The sequence below is a fragment of the Bubalus bubalis genome, chromosome 18 (assembly GCF_019923935.1).
Source record: "Bubalus bubalis isolate 160015118507 breed Murrah chromosome 18, NDDB_SH_1, whole genome shotgun sequence".
NCBI classification, from domain to species: Eukaryota; Metazoa; Chordata; class Mammalia; order Artiodactyla; family Bovidae; genus Bubalus; species Bubalus bubalis.
The window spans coordinates 55,412,598-55,436,263 of record NC_059174.1 but is presented as its reverse complement, the minus strand read 5'-3'; the positions used below and the strand labels follow the sequence as shown (position 1 = coordinate 55,436,263).

The window sequence follows — 23,666 nt, the reverse complement described above, 5'->3', positions numbered from 1 at the left end:
CAGAGGAGGCTTTCCTTTCCCTCAAGGAGGGAACATTTCTTCTGCTACACCAAGAAGTCAGATCAGACTCCAGCCAAGAATTCCTCAAAATGCCTGGCACAAACATCCAGTAAATATTTGTGAAATTTATTCATTAAAAATACATGACTTGGTATATAAAGTTGGCAAATTCCACCATGGCAACAAGTTAGCCTCAGGAGAGATTTGAAGCCCAAGGCTTATACCATTTATCCCCCCTCACAATTCTCTAAAAAAGTCGAAACGATGAGAATACAACGATTCGGGCCCAAACCCATGTTATATGTGGAGCTGGAAAAGAACCATATATATCAGGAGGGGGATCTGAGGCAGATCACAGGAGGAGAAATCCAGAGGGAGGACATCGGGCTCCTTCCGGAGGCTCAAAAATACCAGGATTCCCGGAGGTCTCACAGCATGAAAAGGACCTGAGGACATTAGCTGGTAACAGCCAGGATGGGGGATGATCGATCGGCAGTTGCTGGGAATGCATTTTTATCCTAAGATTCACCATCCTTGGACAGGCCGGGAGTGGGCAGGAGGGCCCCTACATCCTCCCCACGGAAAGAGATCCAAGGAGCTGAGAAAAGAGGGACAGGGGAGATCATTAGAGACTTTGAAATCCTCCAGGTCTCTGCCTGCCCCTCCCCACGTGTGTGTGTGTGTGTGTGTGTGTGTGTGTGTGTGTGGTGTGTGTTGTTTGTGTGTGTCTGTCTTTTTCAGTCTCTGTCCTACTCTATGGATTTCTATCCCCCTCTGAGTCTCTTTCTCCCCTCCAGTTTTCTTTCTTCCCATCTCTCTCTGGGTCTCTGTCCCCCTCTGTCCCTGCAGGAATGAATCTCCCTATTTTGGAGGGGGTCTCTACTCCTCTCTCTGAGGCACCTTCCTCTTCCTGTCCCACACCTGGCAGCCCGTTCCTCATCCTTCTCCACAGGAGAGCTCCTCCCGCAGCCACTGTCAGGAGGAGGAATAAGCCGATGACGATCCCCACCACTGGCACCGAGGTCCTGGCTGGTGATTCTGCAGTCAGACAATGTTGTGAGATATTTAAGGGACCCTCCGCCACATCTGAGTCAGGACAGGGGACGGGGGGTTCGCAGTCCCTCCCAACCCCAGAGATCCCAGCACCAGGTTGTGGGGAGTGGGCGTGGGTAAAGGGAAGGCCACTCCCAGGATGTTCTAGATCTAGAAAGTCCCCAGGTTGGATATAAGAACCAGCTGTAGCAAGAGGCGTCTCAATCACTCTGGTCAAGGGACCTGTAGTAGCAGAGTGGGCGGTGTTCCAACTTGGAGAGGAGGGGTGGGCACAGAGCAGTAAAACATCAGACTCATAGAGGCCTGGCAGCAGCAGACAACGAATGGTCAGACTCCCTGAAGACTAGCAGCAGCAGGACGGAAGGTGGTCAGACTTAGGGAGGACGTCCCATAGCAGTTAACGAGTGGCCAGAATCAACGAGGCCAGCAGCAGCAGGATGGAAGGCACTCAGACGTGGGGAGGCAAGCAACGCAGGACAAGAGGCTGTCAGGCTTTGGACGAACTGGCAGCGGTGGGGCAGAAAGCAGTCAGACTCAGGAAGGGTTGCTGCAGCAGAGGGAGAAAAGACAACCAGAAGTCGGGAGCACAGTTCCCCAGGAGGACCTCACCCAGCTCCACCGTGAGGGGCTGGGCCAGCCCCGAGTGCTGCACCACGCAGCGGTAGTGGTGCTCGTCGCCACTCTTGACTGTGAGTGATGACCAGGCGTAGAAGGAGCCGTCACCGTTGGGGCCCATGTCTATCTCACCAGAGCCAATGGCCAGCCCATTCCGCAGGAAGCGCAGCTTCAGCTCAGGTGGGTAGAAGGAGAAGGCACTGCAGGTGAGCACAGAGAGGCCGGGACTGCCGGGTCGGGCCTTCAAGCGCATGGAGGGTGGCTCTGCAGACGAACAGGCAGACAGGCCTAAGTCCCAGGCCCAGGGACCCCCGGACCAGGCCCAGGGTTGCACAGAGATGGAGAGAGGCCTCCATTCCTACCCCTCTACCCAGCAGGTCCCACCACGTGCGGTGTGCTGCTCTGTGCTGTGTGCTCAGTCGCTCAGTCATGTCTGACTCTTTGCAACCCCATGGACTGTAGCCCACCAGTTTCCTCTGTCTATGGGACTCTCCAGGCAAGAATACTGGAGCAGGTTGCCATTTCCTACTCCAGGGGATCTTCCGGACCCAGGGATCGAACCTGCGTCTCTTGCATCTCCTACATTGGCAGGTGGATTCTTTACCACTGTGCCACCTGAGAAGCCCCCATACTACACCTGATCGTGCCCTATGCTGTCCTGAGCCTAGAGAACATAACGATAAAGGGGGAAAGGCCTTCTTAGGGGTACTGATATCCAACCTGCCCACCACAAGGGTATCCATCTCTCTTCCAGTCCTTCCTACAATGACACACGCATCTACCATGGGATGTGCCAGGCACTCTTCCAGGCACTAGAGATACAACAGTGAACAAGAGACAAAAGTCCCTGTCCTCGTGGAGCTTGTGTTCTAATGAGAGGAGTGTGTTAGTCGCTCAGTCGTGTCCAACTCTCTGTGACCCCATAGACTGTAGCCCATCAGGCTCCTCTGTCCATGGGACTCTCCAGGCAAGAATACGGGAGTAAGTAGCCACTCCCTTCCCCAGGGGATCTTCCCAACCCAGGCATAGAACCCAGGTCTCCTGCATTGCAGGCAGATTCTTTACCACCAGATTCTCTGAGCTACCAGAGAAATGAATATTTGTGTATATGTAAATGAAAGGGAGGACTTTGCTGGTGGTCCAGTGATTAAGAATTTGCCTTCCAATGCAGGAGACATGGGTTCGATCCCTGGTTGGGGAACTAAGATCCAACATGCTGCAGGACAACTAAGCCTGAGCACTGCAACTACCGAGCCCATGCCCTACAATTAGAGAGAAGCCCACTCGTCAAAATGAAGACCCCGAGCACCACAAGGGAAGATCCTGCATGCCACAACTAAGGCCAGACACAGCCAAAAATAAATACTTTTAAAATAAATGAAAGGGAAACAGGCTATGAAAGTGTGGTGAGGGAAAATAAGACAGGCCCTACAGTCATTCAATAGATAGAGGATATGAAAAATTTCAAGCCAGCACACTTGAAATTTAAATGAACTTGACAAATTCCTGAGAGACACAATGTTCCCGAACAGACACAAGAAGAAATTTTACAACTGAGTAGTGGTACTATAACTATTTAAAAATTTTAATTCATAATATAAAACTTCTTGACAAATAAATTTCGGGTTCAGGGACTTTCCTAGTGGCCAGTGGTTAAGACTCTGTGCTTCCAATGCAGGAGGCACAGGTTTGATCCCTGAGTAGCACAGCCAAAAAAAAAAAAAAAATTGAGCCATGTACTTTTTTTTTTGGCCACACTGTGTGGCATGCGGGTCTACTTCCCTGACCAGGGATTGAACCCTTGCCTCCTGCATTGGGAGCTCAGAGTCTTAACCACTGAACCACCAGGACAGTCCCTGAGCAGTGTACTTTAGATAGGTAAGTCACACCTCAAGAAAAAAAACAACAAAAAATGAAAGATGCTATAATGAATGAATGGACAAAAAACAGGGGCATGAGAGACAATAAGGGGGTACGACTTGGGGGCACCCTTTAGCCAGGGAGGGCCCTACTGAAGAGTGGACATTCAAGGTCAAACCTTTAGCATGAGAAGGACCCAGTCCTGGCCGGAGCCCAAGAAAGAGCATCAAAAGCAAAGGGAACACTGGGGACTACTCTGGTGGTCCAGAGATTAAGAATCCACCTTGTAACGCAGGGGACAGGGGTTTGATCCCTGCTCGGAGAACTAAGACCCCACATGCCGTGAGGCAACTGCATCTGGGCACCACAGCTAGAGAGAAGCCTGCAGCGTTGCCACAATGGTGACCTGACACAGCCAAAAGTAAATTAATTAATTTTTTTTTTTTTAAACGGCAGCGAGAACAGCTGGTGCAAAGGCCCTGAGGGAGGAAAGAACCTGACATACTGGAGGAAAGGGAGAAGTCCAGTGTCACTGGGGGCATTGTGAAATTACAGCGGTGGAAAGCAGCCAGGCCATGCAGGGCTTGCAGGCCTCGGAGGAGAGTTTGGATTTTCATCCAAGATGAGCGCGAATCTGTGGTGTGGTTTTAAGCATGGGTGGGATGGGAGCTCATTTATGTTTTTAAAACGTTCCACCTGACTCCTGGGTGGAGGAGAGTCTGAACTGAGGGCCGAGATAGAAGCAGGAAACTCAGTGTTGGAGAGGCTGAGGACAAAAGAGCTCTAAACTGCAGCCCTTGAATTCCCTAGACATGCCTATAATTATAGCTCAGAGTGACACGTGATGTATGGAATGGAGGTCACATAAGGTCCTGCGGGCGTCTGAAGGAGGCGAGAGAAAAACCTCAGGGCCAGAGTGGAACCTGACACCAGTGGCCTCTGGCACCAGGGAAACTGGCAAAGGTGGAGAAATGGGAGGGCTGGGGCAAGCTCAGGGGACTCTGGGTGACTGCATCTGGCTGAGTGGGGCAGAAGGAGACAGGAGAGGCTGAGGTGAGGGGCAGAGGCCATGCCACGTGGGATCGCAATGCCAGGGGCCTGAACCGTGCCCCGAGGGCTCTGGGAGCCACGGGAGGGCTGTGTGCAAGAGAGGGGCTGGGGACCACAAGGGGTGGAGGAAGACCCTCAGAGATGTGATTGTGGGCGAGCAGGGTGGACTGGAGTCAGGGGGGCCGACGGGGAGAGGCTGGGGAAGAGGATGAGGCCCTGGGAATGGAGAGGGCCTGCAGTGATCAGGGGTTGCTCACCTTTCCACTCCAGGTTGCCCCGGCCCCTCTCCAGATGCCCCAGCAGCCGGTGTGGGCAGGAGTAGAGGAGGAAGGTCTTCTCCTTGTTGACCGCCTCTGGCTGCTGCGTCCACTTGATACTGACAGTCCGGGACTCAGGCCAGTCACCATCCCAGATGCCCAGCTTGGGGTCAAACATCATGAACTCCTCGCCGTTCAGGGCAAACTTGGCCACCGGCACCGAGACATTGTCAGGGCCCAACTCGCAGCCCAACAGGCCCTGCATGGTGAAGGGGCCTGGGGTGCCCACACACGGATGAGCGGGCCCGGGAGCAGGGTTCCGCCGTCCCCTCCTCCCTCAGACCCGGGATACAGGCTCCCAGCCCAGGAAGTCCCCGTCTCACCTTCGCCTAAAGCTTGGAGCGCTTCGAGGAAGAGCGTCTCCTGGTTCCTCAGGTCCATGGTCTCTTTCTCCCAATACCAGGACACCTGGCTTTCCCAGACCCATGCGCCGTAGGGCTCAGCCTGCGCCCGCAGGTTATTGTAGCTCAGGTACTGCTGGGGCCCCAGCCAGCCCGAAACCCAGAATGCAGGGGTCCCCGCTGCGGGGGCCGACACGGCGGTGAAGTGGTACTGGAGCGAGCGATAGTTCTCTGCCGGCGAAGAGAGCAGATGGGGCGGGGGACCTAGATGGGACAGACACCCCGGGAGAGAAAAGACCCCCACCCCAGACTGAGGGGCCAGACCCTGGCGGGGTGGGGGGTTGGGGAGGGAGTCCCAGGAAGAAGGGGACAGGTGTTTTCCAGACAGACCGCCAGAGGGAGAAAAGATCGTGGGAAACCAGACGAAATGCGTCCGAGAAGGAAGTCCCCCGGCTCGAGCGGGGAATCTCGGATTTCGGTCACTTCCCGGAGGCTGGCACGTCCCTCGTGCCCGGCAGCCCCTCACCTGCGCTCAGCGCCCCAGGCAGGAGGACGAGCAGCAAACCGAGCCCCCAGGGCTGAGGCCGGGGAAGCCGCATCCTGAGTGGGAGACCTGGGGCGGGAGGGGGCGCGTGACTCCTCCGGACCCCCGGCCCGCCCCTCCCGCAGCTCTGGCCCGGCCCGGCCCGGCCCGGCTCGGCTCGGCTCGGCTACCCCGCGCGCCCGCGGCTGCAGGTGGAGGAGCTCGATCCCGCTGGGAGGATGACAACAAGGCCCTCCTCCTCGATGAACTTTCACCCACTAATTTGATCCGCGCTGGTTAATTAGTTACAGAGCCTGGATAGGCTGAGATTCCTGGCTCAGACTTCGGCCCCGCCTCCTCATCCTTCCTCCTCCTCCCCCCTCAGACCCGCGAGTTCCGTCCCCTCCTCCCTCGGACCCCAAAGTCCAGATCGCCGGCTCCCTAGTCCCTGAGACCCGGGAGTCCTGCGCCCGGCCCTCGGTCTAGGGGCCCCAGCTCTGGACTCACTCACTGGCAGCCGCGATCCCTTCCCTCTGCGGCCCCAGCCGGCTCCCGTGACTGGAGACCCCAGTTCCTCTCTCACATCCTGTCCAGAGACGACGGCTCCTCGACTCCAGGAATATCCAACCCCGCCCCTACAGCTGTAGGGCACACCCCGGGCCCAGGGCCCGGTCTGGCTGAGTGTCCGTCTCTGCCTCTCTCGAAAAACTTTTGTCTTTTTTTTTTTTCTCTCTCTTGCACTGTTGCTCCCTGATTTTCTTATCTTGAGAATGTCAGCCACCCAGCAAATTCATGACAAAGTTGAGAATCAGTATTATCCGAGTGCCAAATTTGGAGGTCTGTGTGGGTCCCCTCCTTACCTCCTTGTCCGCCCCCCATCCCAAAAGGTCACTAACGCCTGCGGTGATAAAAGTTCTCCAGCTTCCACATTTCTTCCTTCCTCCCCCAGGGGGCCTCTTAAAGTGCCCCTGCAATTCCTTAATATCTTCTGGTATGACCTCAGTAATGCACAGACCCAATATTCTACACCATACTTGGGGCATCATCCAGCCTCCCACTTCCAGCCCACATTCCTGCTATAACGCTTCCATTCACTTGTTTTATTGTGGTAAAGTGCCCAAGACAAAGGAGTTACTATTAGTGACATTTGGTGCACTCACAATGTTGTGCAACCATCACCACGATCTAGTTCCAGAACTTTTTCATCATCCCAAAGGAGATCCCAGACACATTAAGTGGTCCCTTCTCCCCCCTGCCCCTGGCAACCACGAATTTACTTTCTGTCTCCATGGATTTGCCAATTCAGGACATTTCCAATTAATGTGGCATTTTATATCTGGCATCTTTCATTTAGTGTACTGTGGGGTTTTTCTTTTTTTGGCCTCCCCGCAGGACTTGCAGAAGATCACAATGAAAATGCAGAGTCTTTTTTTTTTTTTTTTTAATGCAGAGTCTTAACCACTGGTTTGCCAGGGTATTTCCCAGCATGCCATTTTCAAGATTTAGCCACATGGTAGCATGCGGCAGGACTTCGTTCCTCTTCACGGCTGGATGATATTCCATCGTATTCATTGACCACACTTGGTTCATCCCTTCAGCAGCTGATGGACATTTGGTTGTTTTCACTTTTTTGGCTATTATGACTAATACTGCTGCAAACATTTGCTTGCAAGGTTGTTGGTTTTTTACATTTTTTTTTCCCTGCATGTTGCTGCTGCTGCTGCTAAGCCACTTCAGTCGTGTCCGACTCTGTGCAACCCCACAGACAGCAGCCCACCAGGCTCCCCCGTCCCTGGGATTCTCCAGGCAAGAACACTGGAGTGGGTTGCCATTTCCTTCTCCAATGCATGAAAGTGAAAAGTGAAAGTGAAGTCACTCAGTTGTGTCCGACCCTCAGCGACCCCATGGACTGCAGCCTACCAGGCTCCTCCGTCCATGGGATTTGCCAGGCAAGAGTACTGGAGTAGGATGCCATTGCCTTCTCCAGGAGTGGACTTGCTAGGTCATATGATATATTAGTCAGGGTTTCTTGGAAAAACAGAATCAACAGGATGTGTATATATAGAGAGAAAGAGACTTAGTATAAGAAATTGGCGCACGTGATCGTGAAGACTTGGAGAGTTCAAAATGTGATAGAGGTGGCCGGAAAGAATTACAGTTCAAGTCCAAAGGCAGGCTATCTGGAAAACCCAGAAGAGCTCATCTTGCAGATGAAATCTAAACGCAATCCGCTGGCAGGGTTCCCCTTTGCTTGAGGGAAGGTCAGTTTTCCACCTTCGCCCGATTGGATGAGGCCCACCCACATTATGGTGGGGGTGGTTGGCTCTACTCAGAGTCCACTGATTTCAGTGTAATTTCACCCCCAAACACCCACACAGAAACATCCAGAATAATGTTGGACCAAACATCTGGGCACTGTGGCCCCGCCAAATTGACACGTCTTTAACCATGTACGTGTGCGTGCTTAGTTGTGTCCGACTCTTTGCAACCCCGTGCACGGTAGCCCATCAGCCTCCTCTGTCCATGGGCTTTTCCCAGTCAAGAATGCTGGAGTGGGTTGCCATTTCCTCCTCCAGGGGATCTTCCCTACCCAGGGATCAAACCCACAGCTCCTGTTGCCATCTCCTGCATTGCTGGCGAACCAGGCAAGAAACTCTCTGCATTTCTCAGGAACTTGCTGACCTTCCCTCTTCTAAGGACCCTTGTGATGACATTGGTCCCACCTGGATAATCCAAGATCATCTCCCCATCACAAGATCCTGAATTTAATCACATCTTCAAAGTTCCCTTTATTAAACAAGGTCATGTAACCACAGGCTTTGGAGCTCGAGGGCACAGGCAGCTTTGGGGAACACTATCCAGCCGAGCATGGTCACAGTCATGGAGGGTGCCCTCCCTTGGCTCTGTTGTAGGGTCCCCATTCGGGTCTTCCTTTCCTCCTGTCAGAATGACCTTGGGGTTTAGCCATGAGGCCTCTCAGAGGTCTGACCTGAACATTCCTCATAATGTTCCTCCTTCTTGCTTCAAAAGAAAAAGCTCTCAAGGTCCCTTAATACCCACCAGGAATCGCTGCTAAGTGTCGTGGAAACTTCTGTGTCTTCAGGGACCATTTACAGCATCTGCTGCCTGTCTCATATGCTCTAATGATCCCTGCTCATGCATGTTTTTTTTGGGGGGGTGGGGTGGCATTTGCAGGGTGTGCCATGCAGCTTGCAGGATCTTAGTTTCCCTGATCAGGGATTGAACCCTGGGCCCCAGCAGTAAAAGCACCGAGTCCTAACCACTGGACCACCAGGGAAGTCCCTTTGCCTATACCTTTTAGATTCCGTGGGGTCCTACTATCACATCGCCAGGGGCCCCTGATAAAGAAATAGAAAACAGCAGGACAGTTATGAAATGTGCAGAGCCCAGTGGGAAATGAAAATATGGGCGCTTAGTTCCAACTTCAAAACGAACCAAGGTGCCTTTGGAACAACAGCACAGGGAGCTCACTCATGATTACCGCCCTTGGTGTCTGGGGACATAGGCCCTGGCAGTTCTGAGCGGTCTTCCTGAATCACCACCTTAACATCTACCCCTCATCTCTCCCCTGCACTGTAGCGCCCCCTCCTGACCCCAGGATGCAATCACACCAGAGTTTGAAACCAAACTCCCTCTCTTTCCGGTGGGCTTCTCTGTTTCTCAGTTTCATCTGGGAAGTGGGATAATTGTACCTCCTTCGGTAGAGAGGCTTCATTGAATCAAAGGTTTGGCACGGGACACATAGTAGAGCGTAGTAGTAACCTGTTCCCCACACTGCCTCCCTCCCACTCAATGCGGTGAAAGTCCCCAGGGTTGCACTAGATGGTAGGCAGGCCCTGGCACTGTCTCGCTCACTCTTGCATCCCCAGGGGCCAGCACAGGAAGCATCAGCAGAATGAAGGAAGCCGGTAGTGAAAGACCCGGGGCTGGTTTAATAGGTCCCTAAAACTTTTCTAGAATGTTCTAGCAGAATCTATGTGCAGCCCTGGAACAACCTGTGGGTCTCTGTTAAATACCACAGAGCTCGGACCTACTGTAATGCAAAACTCCAGGCTTTTCCAATGATGGAAAACTCAGGGAAGTGCTAACATACGACAGCAAGGCTGCTCACACATCTGAAGCTGCTCCAATTCCAAGTTCCTAGATTCCACTTGCAGTCCTAGGGCTAGTTAAATGAATCCAGGGGCCTGCTCCACGCATAATATGCATGTGCTGGCTCTCATAAAACCCAGGTATTGCAACCACCAGTTACAACAGACGTACTTGGTGGTCCAGTCGTTAAGACTCTGCACTTCCAAAGCAAGGAGCGCAGGTTTCATCCCTGGTCGGGGAACTGAGATCCCACATACCATGCACTGTGACCACAGGAAAAATTAAAAAAAAAAAAAAAAAAAAGTTACAAGACCCTGAGGTCCCACTACAATCTATTATAGGTCGTGCTCTAATACCACAAGGGGCTGCAACGATGCTCGCCAGTCTGGCTATAACAGAATATTCCTGTGGCCTGTTCTGATAGATGTGAGGCCACAAAATGTTATGATATAACCAATATTTGCCCTGTTTTCATGTAACAGGCCTGACACCTGCTGTCATCATAACCTGGGACCCTGCTTTGAAACATGCTTGGAGCTAATTTCCCTGGAAAATGACCACTGGGGACACCTATAAGAGGCATGCAACAGAATATTCCAGAAGCATGCTAAAATAGTCTCAAGATCCCATGACAAACCACCAGGATTTGCTGTAGTAGATCCAGGATTCCATAACCATTGATACTTCTAGGGCCTTCTGCCAAAGACTTTTTAGTTTTTAAATTTCTTTGGCTGCACCAGGTCTTCAGGATCTTTAGCTGTGGCATGTGGGATCTAGTTCCCTGGCCAGGGATCAAACCTGGGCCTCCTGCATTGGAATCGCAGCATCTTAGCCACTGGACCACCAGGGAAGTCCCCTGCCAAAGAGTCTTGTCCTCTGGCCGGCCAAGGCGACTCAGCAAAGGCTTCGCCAAAGTCTCACTAGGCTTTGCTTTACAATAGGCTCAGAAATGTGACACAATCACTTCCTTAAGAAGTATCACTTACTAGAACTAGTTCTACCCCCAATAACACAGGTGAGTCTATCTCATGTTCCTGAAGGGGCAGGGAGGCAAGATTTTATAGATTAGGAAACTGAAGCCCTGTGGTTCCCGGCAAGGTTATGCAGCTAACGAGGGTAGGGCTAGACTCTGCAACAGAGCCTGCAGTCTTCATACTACCACTGGGAGATTTCTCTGTATGTTCACTGCTTCCGGTTACTCTGTGCCTTGAGACCCAGTGTAAGTGGATAGGTTAGGGGGTCCCTGAAGACAAAGAACCAGGAGTGACTTTCTTAATGTAAGAGAAGCCATTTTGGCCAAAGCCATCTGTGATCTAAGCCTGGCTCCAGTGCTTGCCCTTGAACAGGTCTCAGTAATCCGTGATCTTCAGGGAAGTAAAGTGTGCAAGTGTGAGATGCTCAGTCGTGTCCGACTCTTTGCGACAGGCTCCTCTGTCCCTGGAATTTTCCTGGCAAGAGTACTGGAATGGGTAGCCATTCCCTTTTCCAGGGGATCTTCCCGACCCAGGAATCAAACCTTGGTCTCCTGCAGACAGATCCTTTACTGGAAGAGAGGGCATACAGAAAAAAGGAAAAGCTGTCAAGAAACAATAAAACAGAGTCCTAATTCCTCCTCAAAGGATATACAGAACCATCTGATACAATCTTTGAGTTCTGCAGTAACTAAGGCCCCACCCAGATGAAGGTAGAATGATATTGCCCCTCCAGACTTCAATAACTACAGTTAGGGCTCTGGTGAACTTTGCCCCACTTCTGTGCTGATTTCTCCTCTGCTCCACGCCCCCACCCCCATGAATGTACTTGTTCCCTTAGCTTAAAACTTCCCCAATTTTGCTGCTGGCGAGACACTCCTTTGGGGAGGGTCCCTGGTGTTCCCCTTACTTGTGTCGAGTTATAACAAACCTTCCTTTTCCTGATCTTTGGCTCAGTTGGGTCTTTCGGCTCGACACCCACCAAGAGACGGTTCTGGGGTAATGCTAGGGGTCAAGCCTGGCCTGTGAGAATGTGGGGATTTAACTTTTTAAAAAATTAATTCATTTGGGATTTAACCTCAAAAGGATTCATGCACTCGGGTAAATGTGTGAGGCGCACTCACAGTTTGTTCCAGGTGCTGGGGTTGCAGAGATTTTCCCCCCTTCTTGGAGTTTATATTCCAGCAGTTAACAGGTTAACTAATAAGTGTGCCAGGCCATAGAGGATCTGTGCAACAAATATACAAATATGCCATGAGCAGGCTTTCCTGTCTATGTGGGACATTCAGGCAGGGAGCGGGGACTGGGAGGGCTGGAGGTTCTGCCAGATGGAAAGAGGTTGGTGAGAACTAGAGATTAAGGGGTGGGGGAAGCAACAGGTAGAAGCCTGGGGTTAGAGGTTCCAGGCAGAGGGCACAGCCAGTGCAAAGGCTCAGAGGAGGGAGTAAGTCTGGGGAGCAGGGAGGGTGGGAGGACCAGGCAGGCAGAGGGCAAGCTCTGAGGCTGTGATCTGTGCCCAGGAGTCATGTCTCTAGCTGTCACAGGGCTCTAAAAAGGGCAAGTGGGGCCCCTCCTGGTGGTCCTGATCTCAGTGAGGCAGCAGTGAGCAGTGGCTTGAAGCGAGATTTAATTCCCTTCCCAAGAAGCGAACTGGGCAGCCTGGAATCCTGGCCACCAGACCAGCAAGGACTAGGGGCTATAAACTGTTTTTCCCTGGCTCTTTGGCCCCAGTGAAAAATGCATTTATCACAGAGGCAGAAACTATAAAGGCAAGTACAAAGTTTATTGTTAGAGACAGAGCACAACAACAAGTGTGGGGAGAGCACACAGAAGTGGTTTGCTCTGCTAAGACAGAAGCAAGGCAGAGATGCACACCCAGAGAGGGTGTGGGCGTCCCCCGTAGCGAGGAGGAGTGCGGTAAAGAGGCGGTTAAGTTGTTTATATAGGTCAGTTCTTCCAGGTCTTTGTTTACCTTTAGCCCAATATCTGATTCCTTTTTCCACACCTGGCCTACCCTGGGACCCTTACCCTGGGTGCGCAAGCACCGCTCAGCCAAGATGGATCTCAAAGTGAAGGCTTCTGGGAGGAGCAAGAATCATTATGGCCTGGCGTTATCCCGACTTTTGGCCTCCAAGGAGCCTTTTTGCCTCCAAGGAGCCTTTTTGCACATGTGTAGGGTCTCCCTTGTCCCAAAAGAGGGGGAGTGAAGATCCCATAATCCTTTATTCAAACAGGGTTTTGCCCCTCTTTGTCCTTGCCCTATTACCTTGACTATTGCCATGACTATTACTTTAAAGTGTTTACAGCAGACAAACACTGGCTATTTACCCTGTTTCTGTTGTTACTTCCATTTTGCAGAGCAAACGGGAGGCTGATTGTAAATTCCTCCTCGATCTCATTTATCTCAACTCAAGAAATGCCAACAGTTGTTAAGGATCCAGCCTGAAGCCCACGTCTTTGTGCTCCGTGAAATGCAAACAGGAGGCCAGCTGTAATGTCTAACCTGGAGCCCCTCTATCTCCTGTCTCAGTCCAATGGTTAAGAATCCGCCTTCCAGTGCAGGGGACGCGGTTTTGAGCCCTGGTCGGTGAACTAAGATCCCATATGCTGCGGGGCAACTACTGAGCCCACCCACTCTATAGCCCTTGCATTGCAACTAGAGAAAGGCTGTATGCTGCCACAAGGAGCCCGTTCGCCACAGGAAGACCCAGAGCAGCCAAAACAAACAGAACTGCAGGTAACGTCCCCGTCCAGGTCATCGCAACAAAGAATTGACACGGCCCTGGGGGCTTTCTCCTTGGATTTTGTGCACTGACCATCAGGAGGTCCCCACCAGGTCAGGGCTGCACCCGACAATGGGGTGCCAAGGAGACGCCCAGCAACCCACCGCTGGGAGGAAACAGGGGAGCGGGCCTGTTGTTGTTGTAAACACGGTGGCCCCACCCCAAACGGAAACACCTGTGGGTGGGGGCTCCTGGAGCGGCCTCAGGTCCCCCTCTGGGTCTCTGTTCCCCGTCCTGTCTCTCCGATCTGCTTTTCCCTGTCCCCCATCGCTGTCCCCCGCTCTCTGGGTCCCAGTGCGCCTCCGCGGGGTCTCCCACCTTCCAGCACCAGGTGGGGCGGGCTCACAGGCTGAACCTCGGGGCGTGCCCCCTTCTGACCCGTCCCTGCCCCTTCCTGCCCTCTTTGATGCGGCCCCACTTCCTCTGGCAGGAACCCCCGCCCTCACCGGGCCTGGGTAAAAAGGAGCCCCCGGGCCAGTCCAGACGCAAAGTCCCCGGAGGCGGCAGCGGCAGCGGCGGCTCCTCTCTCCTCACGGCCCTGTCTCCCAACCCTTGTACCAGTGTGTGTCTCAGACCCTGGTACAGGTACGGGGAGGCAGGGACCTGGGGATCCCAGCAGCGCCAGGCCTCCAGGCTGGAGTTCACGGGGTAACCAGCGCCTCCCCTAAACCTGAGCCTCCATCTCTGCCCCGTTGTGGCTCAGGTGAGGGTCTCTGCTGTCTCCCTCTCCTTGGTATCTGTCTGCACCTGCCACTCTCCTGCCTTACCTGCTCCATGCGTGTCTCTGTACCTGCTTCTCTGTCTCTGACTGGTGTCCAGCAGAGGGGTGTCTCACATCTCTCATCTCCGTATCTGACACTCAAGGTCCCTCTTCCTTTCCCCATTTGCCTCTAGCAGAAAGCCTTCCCTGTTAATATCAACTGTTAAGCTCTCCCTGTCTCCTGAGTTTTTACCCTGACACTCAAGGTAGCCCTGTCTGGCTGTGTCAGAAATCTCTTCCTCTTCACTTGCCTTGCCCTCATTTTTCCCCATCTCCAATTTCTCTCCTTACCCAAAACCACCCCATCTGGTCTGTCCTGATTCAGTCCCACCTTGAGGGACTTCCTATCCATGCAGCCGCCTGTGACCTTCACTGCTGGCTGGCCTCGCTATGCCCTCTATACCATTTTCCTTACTAGGATTTTTGGGCAAAGTAGTCACCATCATCTGATGCCTGCGGCTCAGGTACTTCCTGGGACCCTAAGCAGAGAACTTGCCCCCTCAGATGAGTTCGCTCATCTGCAACAGGCATGGTGCTCACTTAGGAGGGATGGCGGGATGTGCAGGGGGAAGGTGGGTGCCTTGCTTTTCCGTCAGAAGACAATCCCAGCTTGAGGTCAAGACCTTCAACTCCGAAACAGGCAGCTTTGAACCCAAGCCCACCCAACCCACCGACGCTGACACCCAGCAAAGCCAAGAGGGCGGATATTTCTTCCTCCCCCTCCCCTCAGAGACCAGAAAAGGCTCAGAGTCTAGAGAACCCAGGAACCTCCACCCTCACTCACTTCCTCCCCAGAGACTTGCGGGGGGAGCTCAACACCAGGTAGAAAGGCCTTATGTGCACAACACCAAAAGGTAACAAAGACCAAAACATCAGAGGAGGGCAGCGTCTTGATACAGGTTGTCTTCACCCAGACGTGAGAGCAGGAGGCAGGATGTGGTCCCCATCTTTATGCCCCCAGAGGATGAAGACGAATCCCATCTTCCACATCAACCCCTCCCTCTTGTAGGGGCACAGACAGCTAGAGCCTGCCAGAGACTGGGAAAATAACTTTATTGTGTTTGGGGCAGCAGGCAGAGGTCCAGTCTCAGAACTTCTGGAACTGCTTCTTGGTGCCGGCAGCCTTGGTGACCTTGAGGACGTTGAAGCGCACGGTCTTGCTCAGGGGCCGGCACTCGCCCACCGTGACGATGTCGCCGATCTGGACGTCCCTGTGGAGGGGAGCAGGGCTGGGTTAGGGGAGGCTCTGCTCTCAGCAGGCCCTGAAGGCATCCTCCTGTCTCTAGGTGGAGCCTCTCAGCTTTGGCTCCTCTAAACCCCAAACAAGCTGCTATTTCCAGTTTCACCTGTCCCCAGGTAATTACTGAGCACAAACTACGTGTAAGACCCCAGGCTCCAGACCATGCAGAGGATGGGCCGACCCTTCCAGGGACAGAAGGCCTCCACCTGTCATGTCCTTTGCAGGGCACTGGAGGCTCACAAAGATGGTGATACATGACCCCTTTACTACCCACCCCCACAGCTGATGACCTCCGCATGGCAGCCAGGGCGTCCTGTTAACAGCCAGGTCTGGTCCCACGTCACTCGCTCCTGCGCAGCCCACCCCCCTTCCCTGCCCGGGAGGGCAGCCAACCCTGCTCACCTGAAGCAGGGAGAAAGGTGCACGGACATGTTCTTGTGGCGCTTCTCGAAGCGGTTGTACTTTCGGATGTAGTGAAGGTAGTCTCGGCGGATGACGATGGTCCTCTGCATCTTCATTTTGGTCACCACACCTGAGGGGACGGGGGGCAGTTCCTGGTCAGGCCCCACAGGGAAGGGAGCCATGGGCAGCCCGGGGTGTCCAGGAAGCAGGGGGCCGTTGAGTAGGGTTCCCAGGAAGCCCTGCTTCCAGCATCAGTTGTGCCAAGTGGCCTTCTCAGCACTGCCCAGGGTGGGCATCTGAAGACCATCGTGAAATAGACATAATTTGCCAAAAGTGTCCCCCCGGGGTCACCAGAAGTCTGCCAACCCCTTCCCCAACCCAGGACCCTGGAGCCTCAGTGTCCCCAGCCCTTCTTCCCTCAGACCCAGGAATCTGAACTCAAGCCCCTGGAGGTCCTCACTCACCAGACAGGATCCGCCCTCGAATGGAGACGTTACCCGTAAAAGGGCATTTCTTGTCAATGTAGGTGCCCTCGATGGCCTGAAGGGATAAGGAGGGTTAGGGAACTCTGAAAATAGTTCCTGAAAAGAACAAGGGGCGTGGCCTCTCTAAACACACAAACTACAGTTCCCAGCAGCAGCCAGTGAGATGTGGATAAGTCAACTCAGTTTGGGCACATGTGCAGGGACACAGGGGTCTCCTCCTTTCTTCTGAGGGTGCCTGTACCTCCTTTGGAGTCTTGAAGCCCAGACCAATGTTCTTGTAGTATCGAGGGAGCTTTTCTTTGCCAGTTTCTCCAAGCAGGACCCTCTTTTTATTTTGAAAGATGGTCGGTTGCTTTTGGTACGCACGTTCTGTCTAAGGGGATGAGGAGGAAGCAGGTAAGACCCGAGCAGGCAACAACAAGCTTCACAATATCCCAATACCATCTTGTCGGGTATTTAACTCCCTGAATGTTGGCCACCAGCGCCAAGCGCCCCAGAATGATCTTCCAAGACACTAACCCAAATATACCTCTAATTCAGACTCAACTCTGAACCCAGGGTTACATCAGCATTTATGATCTAAACACCTACTACCACCTGGAGCATTCAATCCTTAAAGCCCCAGCGATACAAAACCATGCCTTAAACACCAAAACTGTTCAGCAAAAATTATTCAAGACACAAAGACATCCAACCAGGATGTACTCCTTAACTAACATAGGGGGCTCCAGAATTAAATACCAATCTGACGGGCTCCCTGGAGTGGCCCTTAGACGTCAGTTCTCAAAGGATTACCCCTACAGCCTAAAGCCTCCAAAAAGAAAAAAAAAAAGTACTCTGTAAATACTGATTTTTAAAAAGACAACTTCCAAAATCCTTAAACCTTAAACCCCAAATGCGGAGCCTCCAAATTTAAGTGTTAGTCTTCCAGTCGTGCCCGACTCTTTGCGACCCCATGGACTGCAGCCCACTAGGCTCTTCTGTCCATGAGATTTCCCAGGCAAGAATACTGGAATGGGTTGCCATTTCCTTCTCCAGAGGATCTTCCAGACACAGGGATCGAACCCAGGATTCCTGCACTGCTGGCAGATTATTTACCGACCGAGCTACAAGGGAACATTTAGGAGGTGCTAATCGAGATTAACGCCAAGACAACTGCCCTCTGCCCGATTTAACCCCTGGGAAATTAACCCCCAAACTGGAGAGCGGAGTCCCCCTCTCCAAGACTCGCCCCTGAAACCCAGACCCCGCAGTGTCGGCATCGGCCCGTAGCCCATACCTGAATGTCCGCCATCTTCCCGGCTGCCTGAAAAAAGGAAGGCCACGGCGGCGTCCGGGTTTCCTTATCGACTGCACAAGGGTTAGAGAGGAAGTGACGACAAAGGGGCGGGACAAACACGGTTTGGGGCGGGGCCTTGGCGAGACTCTGATGACGAACGGTCCTACCTAAGCACGCGATTCGCAGACAGAACGAAAGCTGCCATGATGTTCAAGGCAGAGGAGCGGGAAGCGGCACACTGTCTCGCGAGAGTCTTACGCCATCATTGCGCGCCGGCATGCTAGGTCACATTGGGAAGGCGTGGCCAGCCTTAACCAGCCTATGTTATCGCGACAGTTATCGGAAGGCGGCCATGTTCCTGAGATGAGTGAGACCGCGTGGGGTTTGGGACCTCGTGTCTGTGTCCGTGCAAGGTTTGAACGGGTCGTGGCGGCGGCCATCTTTTTGCGGGGCGAGAGACCAGAAAGTGTTAGGAACATGCACGCGCTGCGAAGCGCCATCTTTGTGAGGGACGGACACTACCCATGAACTTTCTGAAGTTTAATAAAAGTTGTTTTCTTTTGTGGGCCGTTTTTTCCCCGAGAGTGGTTTCGTTGAAAATTTTAATTCAAATTAAAAAAAAAAGACAATTTTAATTCGAATTAAAAAAAATAAAAAGGCCTTCTGCTAATTGTTGAACAGCGCTGTCCAATAGTACTCCCCGCTATGATGCAAATATTTTCCATCTGCGCTGTCCAATACAGTGGTCACTGGCACTGTAAGTGGGGGGCGTGTGACTGTGAACCTCAATTTTTAATTTTAATTTTATTCGATTTAAATAGCCACATGGAGCTAGTTATCCACTGCGTTGGTCAGTGCAGGTCCAAATCAATATCAATTTATTATTTTACCAATTTTTGGAAAGCAAAAATCTAATAGCAATTACCATGTACGCAGAATTGTGCTCACACACTAAGGATGGCTCTGTTAATTATTCCCATTTTGCTGATGCGGAAACTGAGGCATAGTTGGGAATTTGGGAATTTAACCTGAGCAGTCTGTCTCCAGCCTTACTTAATCACCTACCTTTAGAGAAATTAAAAGACGCTTGCTCCTTGGAAGAAAAGTTATGACCAACCTAGACATCTTATTAAAAAGCAGAGAATTACTTTCCCGACAAAAGTCCGTCTTGTCAAAGCTGTGGTTTTTCCGGTAGTCATGTATGGATGTGAGAGTTGGACTATAAAGCTAAGTGCCGAAGAACTGATGCTTTTGAACTGTGGTGGTGGAGGACTCTTGAGAGTCCCTAGGACTGCAAAGAGATCCAACCAGTCCATCCTAAAGGAGATTAGTCCTGAGTGTTCATTTGAAGTACTGATGTAGAAGCTGAAACTTCAATACTTTGGCCACCTTATGTGAAGAGCTGTCCAACTTATGTGAAGAGCTGTCTCATCTGAAAAGACCCTGATGCTGGGAAAGATTGAAGGCAGGAGAAGGGGACGACAGAGGATGAGTCGGCATCACCGACTCCATGGACATGAGTTTGAGTAAACTCCGGAAGTTGGTGATGGACAGGGAGGCCTGGTATGCTGCAGCCATGGGGTCGCAAAGAGTTGGACACGACTGAGCGGATGAACTTAAATGAACTTTTAAAGAAGGAACACCAGAGTCCTTTTTACCTTCACTTCGTACTTTTTCGGAGAAGGTGATGGCACCCCACTCCAGTACTCTTGCCTGGAAAATCCCAAGGACAGAGGAGCCCGGTAGGCTGCAGTCCATGGGGTCCGCTCAGAGTCGGATAGGACTGAGCAACTTCACTTTCACTTTTCACTTTAATGCATTGGAGAAGGAAATGGCAACCCACTCCAGTATTCTTGCCTGGAGAATCCCAGGGACAGGGGAGCCTGGTGGGCTGCCGTCTGTGGGGTCGCAAAGAGTCGGATAAGACTGAAGCGACTTACCAGCAGTCGCACTTTTTGCGTACTGCGCCCCCTTCTGGCCAGTGGTAGCAACAACCCTCTGTCTTGTAACACCCTGCTGCTGCTGCTAATTCACTTCAGTCGTGTCCGACTCTGTGTGACCCCATAGACGTCAGCCCACCAGGCTTTCCTGCCCCTGGGATTCTCCAGGCAAGAACACTGGAGTGGGTTGCCATTTCCTTCTCCAATGCATGAAAGTGAAAAGTGAAAGTGAAGTCGCTCAGTCGTGTCCGACTCTTAGCGACCCCATGGACTGCAGCACACCAGGCTCCTCCATCTATGGGATTTTCCAGGCAAGAGTGCTGACTTGGGCCTTGTTGGGAGAATTCGAACTCCAGACTTTGGCCTCTTTCCTTAATTAAGTCTTGGCCTGAATTTCCCCAGCGCTCTCGCTGAGGCTTCACATTTACCAAAGACCTCAAATTTAGGCTTTTGCTAGACTTTTCCAGTTCAATGTACAAAGTTGTACTGAGTTCATAATCAATATATATAAGACTTAAGTGTATGTTTTATGCTTCGAATTGCCTTTGAATTAATCATTTTAAAAGAAATCCTGGTACATTATTATATTTTTGTGGGTGTGTTAAATGCAATTTCTTTTAAAAATAAAAGTTGGTTTCTTCAATATAAATATTTAAATATTTGAGCAAATATTATGTCACATTTAAGTAAAAAGTTAACTTCTTTAATGTAAATATTTAAAATATATCTTCTAGGAAGTCCAAAAATAGATCCAACTCTGAGAATTTAGCATATGATGACAGGTGCAATTAAAATCTCTGGGGAATATACAAATTATTCAGTAATTTTGTGTTAGGACAAGTGTGAGACCATCTGAAGATAGAGTTGGATCCCTACTTCCTACTTTATGCCAACGTAAATTTCTGATGTGTAGGGATAAAATTTAGGTAGGCTTGAGAAATGAAGCCATGAAGAAAAGAAGCTATATATTAGAAGAAAACATGAGGTTTTTTTTTTTGTTTCCACTTACAAGTCTAGTAAAGATTTTTTTAAGCACTGCATTTAGAATATACAATCTGTGCTCCTAACAAACTTCTACAGGGGTCACAAAATATTCTTTTGATTTTTTTCCAATTTTTAAAAAAATTGAATTCTAGTTTATTTGCAATGTTGTGTTTCAGGTGTATTGATTCAATTTTGCATATATATATATATATATATACACACACATTCTTTTTTGTATTTCCCATTATGGTTTATCACAGGATATTGAATACAGCTCCCTGTGCTGTGCAGTTGTTTATCTCTTCTATATATAATAGTTGGCATCTGCTAATCCCAGACTCCCAATCCATCCCTCCCTCACCCCCCACACGGCAACCACAGGTTTGTTCTCTACGAAATCTATTTCTGTTTCATAGGTAAGTTCACTTGTGTCCTATTTTAGAGTTCACATATAAGTGAGGAATGGTTCATTTTTAATTGTCACTGTTTCAGTCCCTCTGGGATAGCATTAAGGAAGAGAGACTTTTTGTTTTAAAACCTGCTGTATCTTCCTCTGTGACCTAGTAGTTGTTTTATAATTTATTTTTTTGAAGAAAAAAGTTCTAGAGTTCTTGAATAACTTGGAAAGGATTTATATTTAGTTTTAAAAAAAGGGGGAACCTGGAGTTGCTGCCTACAATATGTGCTAAATTGTGTATGAAAGTTAATGTAGAAAAAAGCCTGGAAGGAAATACATGACATCGCCCTGGTGGTTTACATCTCCAGGTGGTGAGATTAGGTATGATTTCCTGTCTGTGTCTTAAATGCTCAATACTTTGCAAATTGCTAAGAGCAGCTGGTGAGATTTTGATGATAAGGGAAGAGCAAATAAAAAATACTGCTTCACTCTGAGGGGGTGAGGGCAGTTTGGATGTTTAGGTCCTTAGCTTCTAGGTGTTGATCACAACTCACCATAGGAAATCCTTTTTGTATTGTGACCAAACACACTTATCTCTCTCACCCTCCTCTGCCTTCGTCAGCTTGTCTGATTTTTAAGTCTTTTAACTCTCTCCTTTACCTTCCCTGGTGGCTCAGACGGTAAAGCGTCTGCCTGCAATGCAGGAGACTTGGGTTCGATCCCTGGGTTGGGAAGATCCCCTGGAGAAGGAAATGGCAGCCTACTCCAGTATTCTTGCCTGGAAAACCCCATGGACAGTGGAGCCTGGTAGGCTACTGTCTATGGGGTCTCAAAGAGTCGGACATGACTGAGCAACTTCACTTCACTTTACCTTCTGTAATACATTTTTTTTCTTTTCATTTCTATTCAATTTCATTACTATTTTAAGGCTGCTTACAAACCACCACCTAGAATTTTTTGAACTGCAGTGTGAACAGCCTTGGTGCTCGGTAACAAACTTCAGCCAACTTTAGTTATCACTTGAGGGTGTATTTCCCTGTTTCTGACAGATCTCAGATATTTCCTAGCATTTCACAACGAAAATGCACATATTAGAGTACAGAACAGCCCCCTCCTCAATGAGCACTGAAATGCCTGTTAAAACAAGCCATTCGTCTGTAGTGTCCAAGGTTGCTATAGCCCAGGGCTTGAAGCTGATCTGGGACTAGAGTGCTGTTGCAGGGCGCTTTGGGCAGTTTGGGAACATTCCTTCTGTTGGCCCGGAGGTTCTGATTCCCTGTATTTCTCCCCCAGGAATGATTAAGGTTATGCTTGGAGACTTCTTTTATCTTCTTTAATGGGGAATGATGAGCATCTCTTCACATGCTTATTAGCATTTGTGTATCTTCTTTGGTGAAAGCCCTTTTCAAATTCTGGGCCTAAGTTTTTGTTGGTTGGCTCATTGTTACTGAGTTTTAAGAATTCTTCTGTGTGTTTGGCATTCAAGTCCTTCAAGAGACGTGATTCACCAATACTGTCTCCCAGTCTGACATGTCATCTTCTTAAGTGTTTTAACATTTGGCTTAGTACTCGACTGTACTGGGTCTTAGTTCTCGTTCATAGGATTTTAGATCTTTAGTTGCAGCAGGTGGGACCTAGTTCCTTGACCAGGGATGGAACCCACAGGCCTTCTGCATTTGTAGTCGTCTTAGCCACTGGACCACCACGGAAGTCCCAACATTGCATGTCTTTTTAAGTGGCAAGTTTTACATTTTTAAGCCAAAATTAAGTGGTTTGGGCAGCCTATTTTGCTGCTCTAACATAGTGTAAGATTTAAACTCTAGGATTTTCAGTTGGTTCTGGAGGCAGCTCTGCTGGAGAGCAGGAGCCCCCAGGAGAGCAGGGACACCACCCATTTGCAGAATGATCCTGAGAAAACTTGGGCCACTGTCTTGGACACTTTGGAGACCAAGCAGAGTACAATGGCACAGTGTGGAAGATATTACCTGCTCAGTGAACCAACACAGAAGTACTGCCCACCAGTCTCAAAGGGCAGCAGGAACCTAGTTTTCCTCCCAGTACAGATGGATGTACCTTAGTCAAGCCAGACCCCTCCGGGTGTCATCAGCGTGGACACCACTGACCGCACAGAACCTCCTCAGTTAGATGGGGCAGGGGGCCCACCTGGGTGTTGAGAGGTGACCAAGGGCTGGGTACCCTGACCCTTTCAGGGACTCATCCTGGCAGATCTTAACAGGTCTAGTTTTCATCTTAAAAAAAACAACCACCTTCTCACTTCTCTAATACCTCATCACCTATCTCTGCATTAGTCTGGCATGAACAGCCCACATGCCCCAGTGAGGGACTGGTTTTAGGGAAGAGTGGCCAATTCCATACTTTGCAGCTGAATTAGGGAGACAATTTTATGTAAAATGGGCAACACCCGGCTCTACAGGCCATAAATACCCACAAACCCACAGGCATCTCAAATCCCTTGGCATGTAAAGTGTCTACCAAGGTCAACTCTTCCATGAAAGGCAGTTTCTGATCCACCTGTGGAAAGAGCACAGCCAG

General features: G+C 50.6%; 2 protein-coding genes and 1 non-coding gene across 11 annotated transcripts; all 3 read right to left on the bottom strand.

The window, feature by feature from the left end:
• Nucleotides 1-105: 105 nt before the first annotated feature.
• Nucleotides 106-6,658, bottom strand: FCGRT (Fc gamma receptor and transporter). Of its 9 annotated transcripts, none has more exons than XM_044930874.2 (7): nucleotides 6,620-6,647; nucleotides 5,763-5,849; nucleotides 5,219-5,467; nucleotides 4,836-5,111; nucleotides 1,663-1,932; nucleotides 922-1,038; nucleotides 106-598 (listed from the first exon to the last, which is right to left on the bottom strand). In XM_044930874.2, exons 1-7 carry the CDS (start codon nucleotides 6,636-6,638, stop codon nucleotides 519-521), a joined length of 1,098 nt encoding a protein of 365 aa, XP_044786809.1. In that variant the 5' UTR covers nucleotides 6,639-6,647; the 3' UTR covers nucleotides 106-518. The 9 variants fall into 9 exon arrangements, 8 of the variants coding, with proteins under 8 accessions (XP_044786809.1, XP_025125311.1, XP_025125313.1 ...); XM_025269526.3 differs by lacking the exon at nucleotides 6,620-6,647 and adding an exon at nucleotides 6,271-6,422 and having other exon boundaries at nucleotides 5,219-5,500; XM_025269528.3 differs by lacking the exon at nucleotides 6,620-6,647 and adding an exon at nucleotides 6,271-6,421.
• An 8,764-nt stretch (nucleotides 6,659-15,422) lies between these two features.
• Nucleotides 15,423-17,950, bottom strand: RPS11 (ribosomal protein S11). Its single transcript, XM_006080101.4, has 5 exons — nucleotides 17,793-17,950; nucleotides 16,755-16,886; nucleotides 16,493-16,568; nucleotides 16,029-16,158; nucleotides 15,423-15,597 (listed from the first exon to the last, which is right to left on the bottom strand). The coding sequence occupies exons 1-5, from the start codon at nucleotides 17,805-17,807 to the stop codon at nucleotides 15,474-15,476; spliced, it is 477 nt and encodes a 158-aa protein (XP_006080163.1). The 5' UTR covers nucleotides 17,808-17,950; the 3' UTR covers nucleotides 15,423-15,473.
• Nucleotides 16,271-16,357, bottom strand: LOC112580477. Its single transcript, XR_003104875.1, has one exon. It is a non-coding gene; the product is annotated as a small nucleolar RNA SNORD35 (small nucleolar RNA).
• Nucleotides 17,951-23,666: the final 5,716 nt, after the last annotated feature.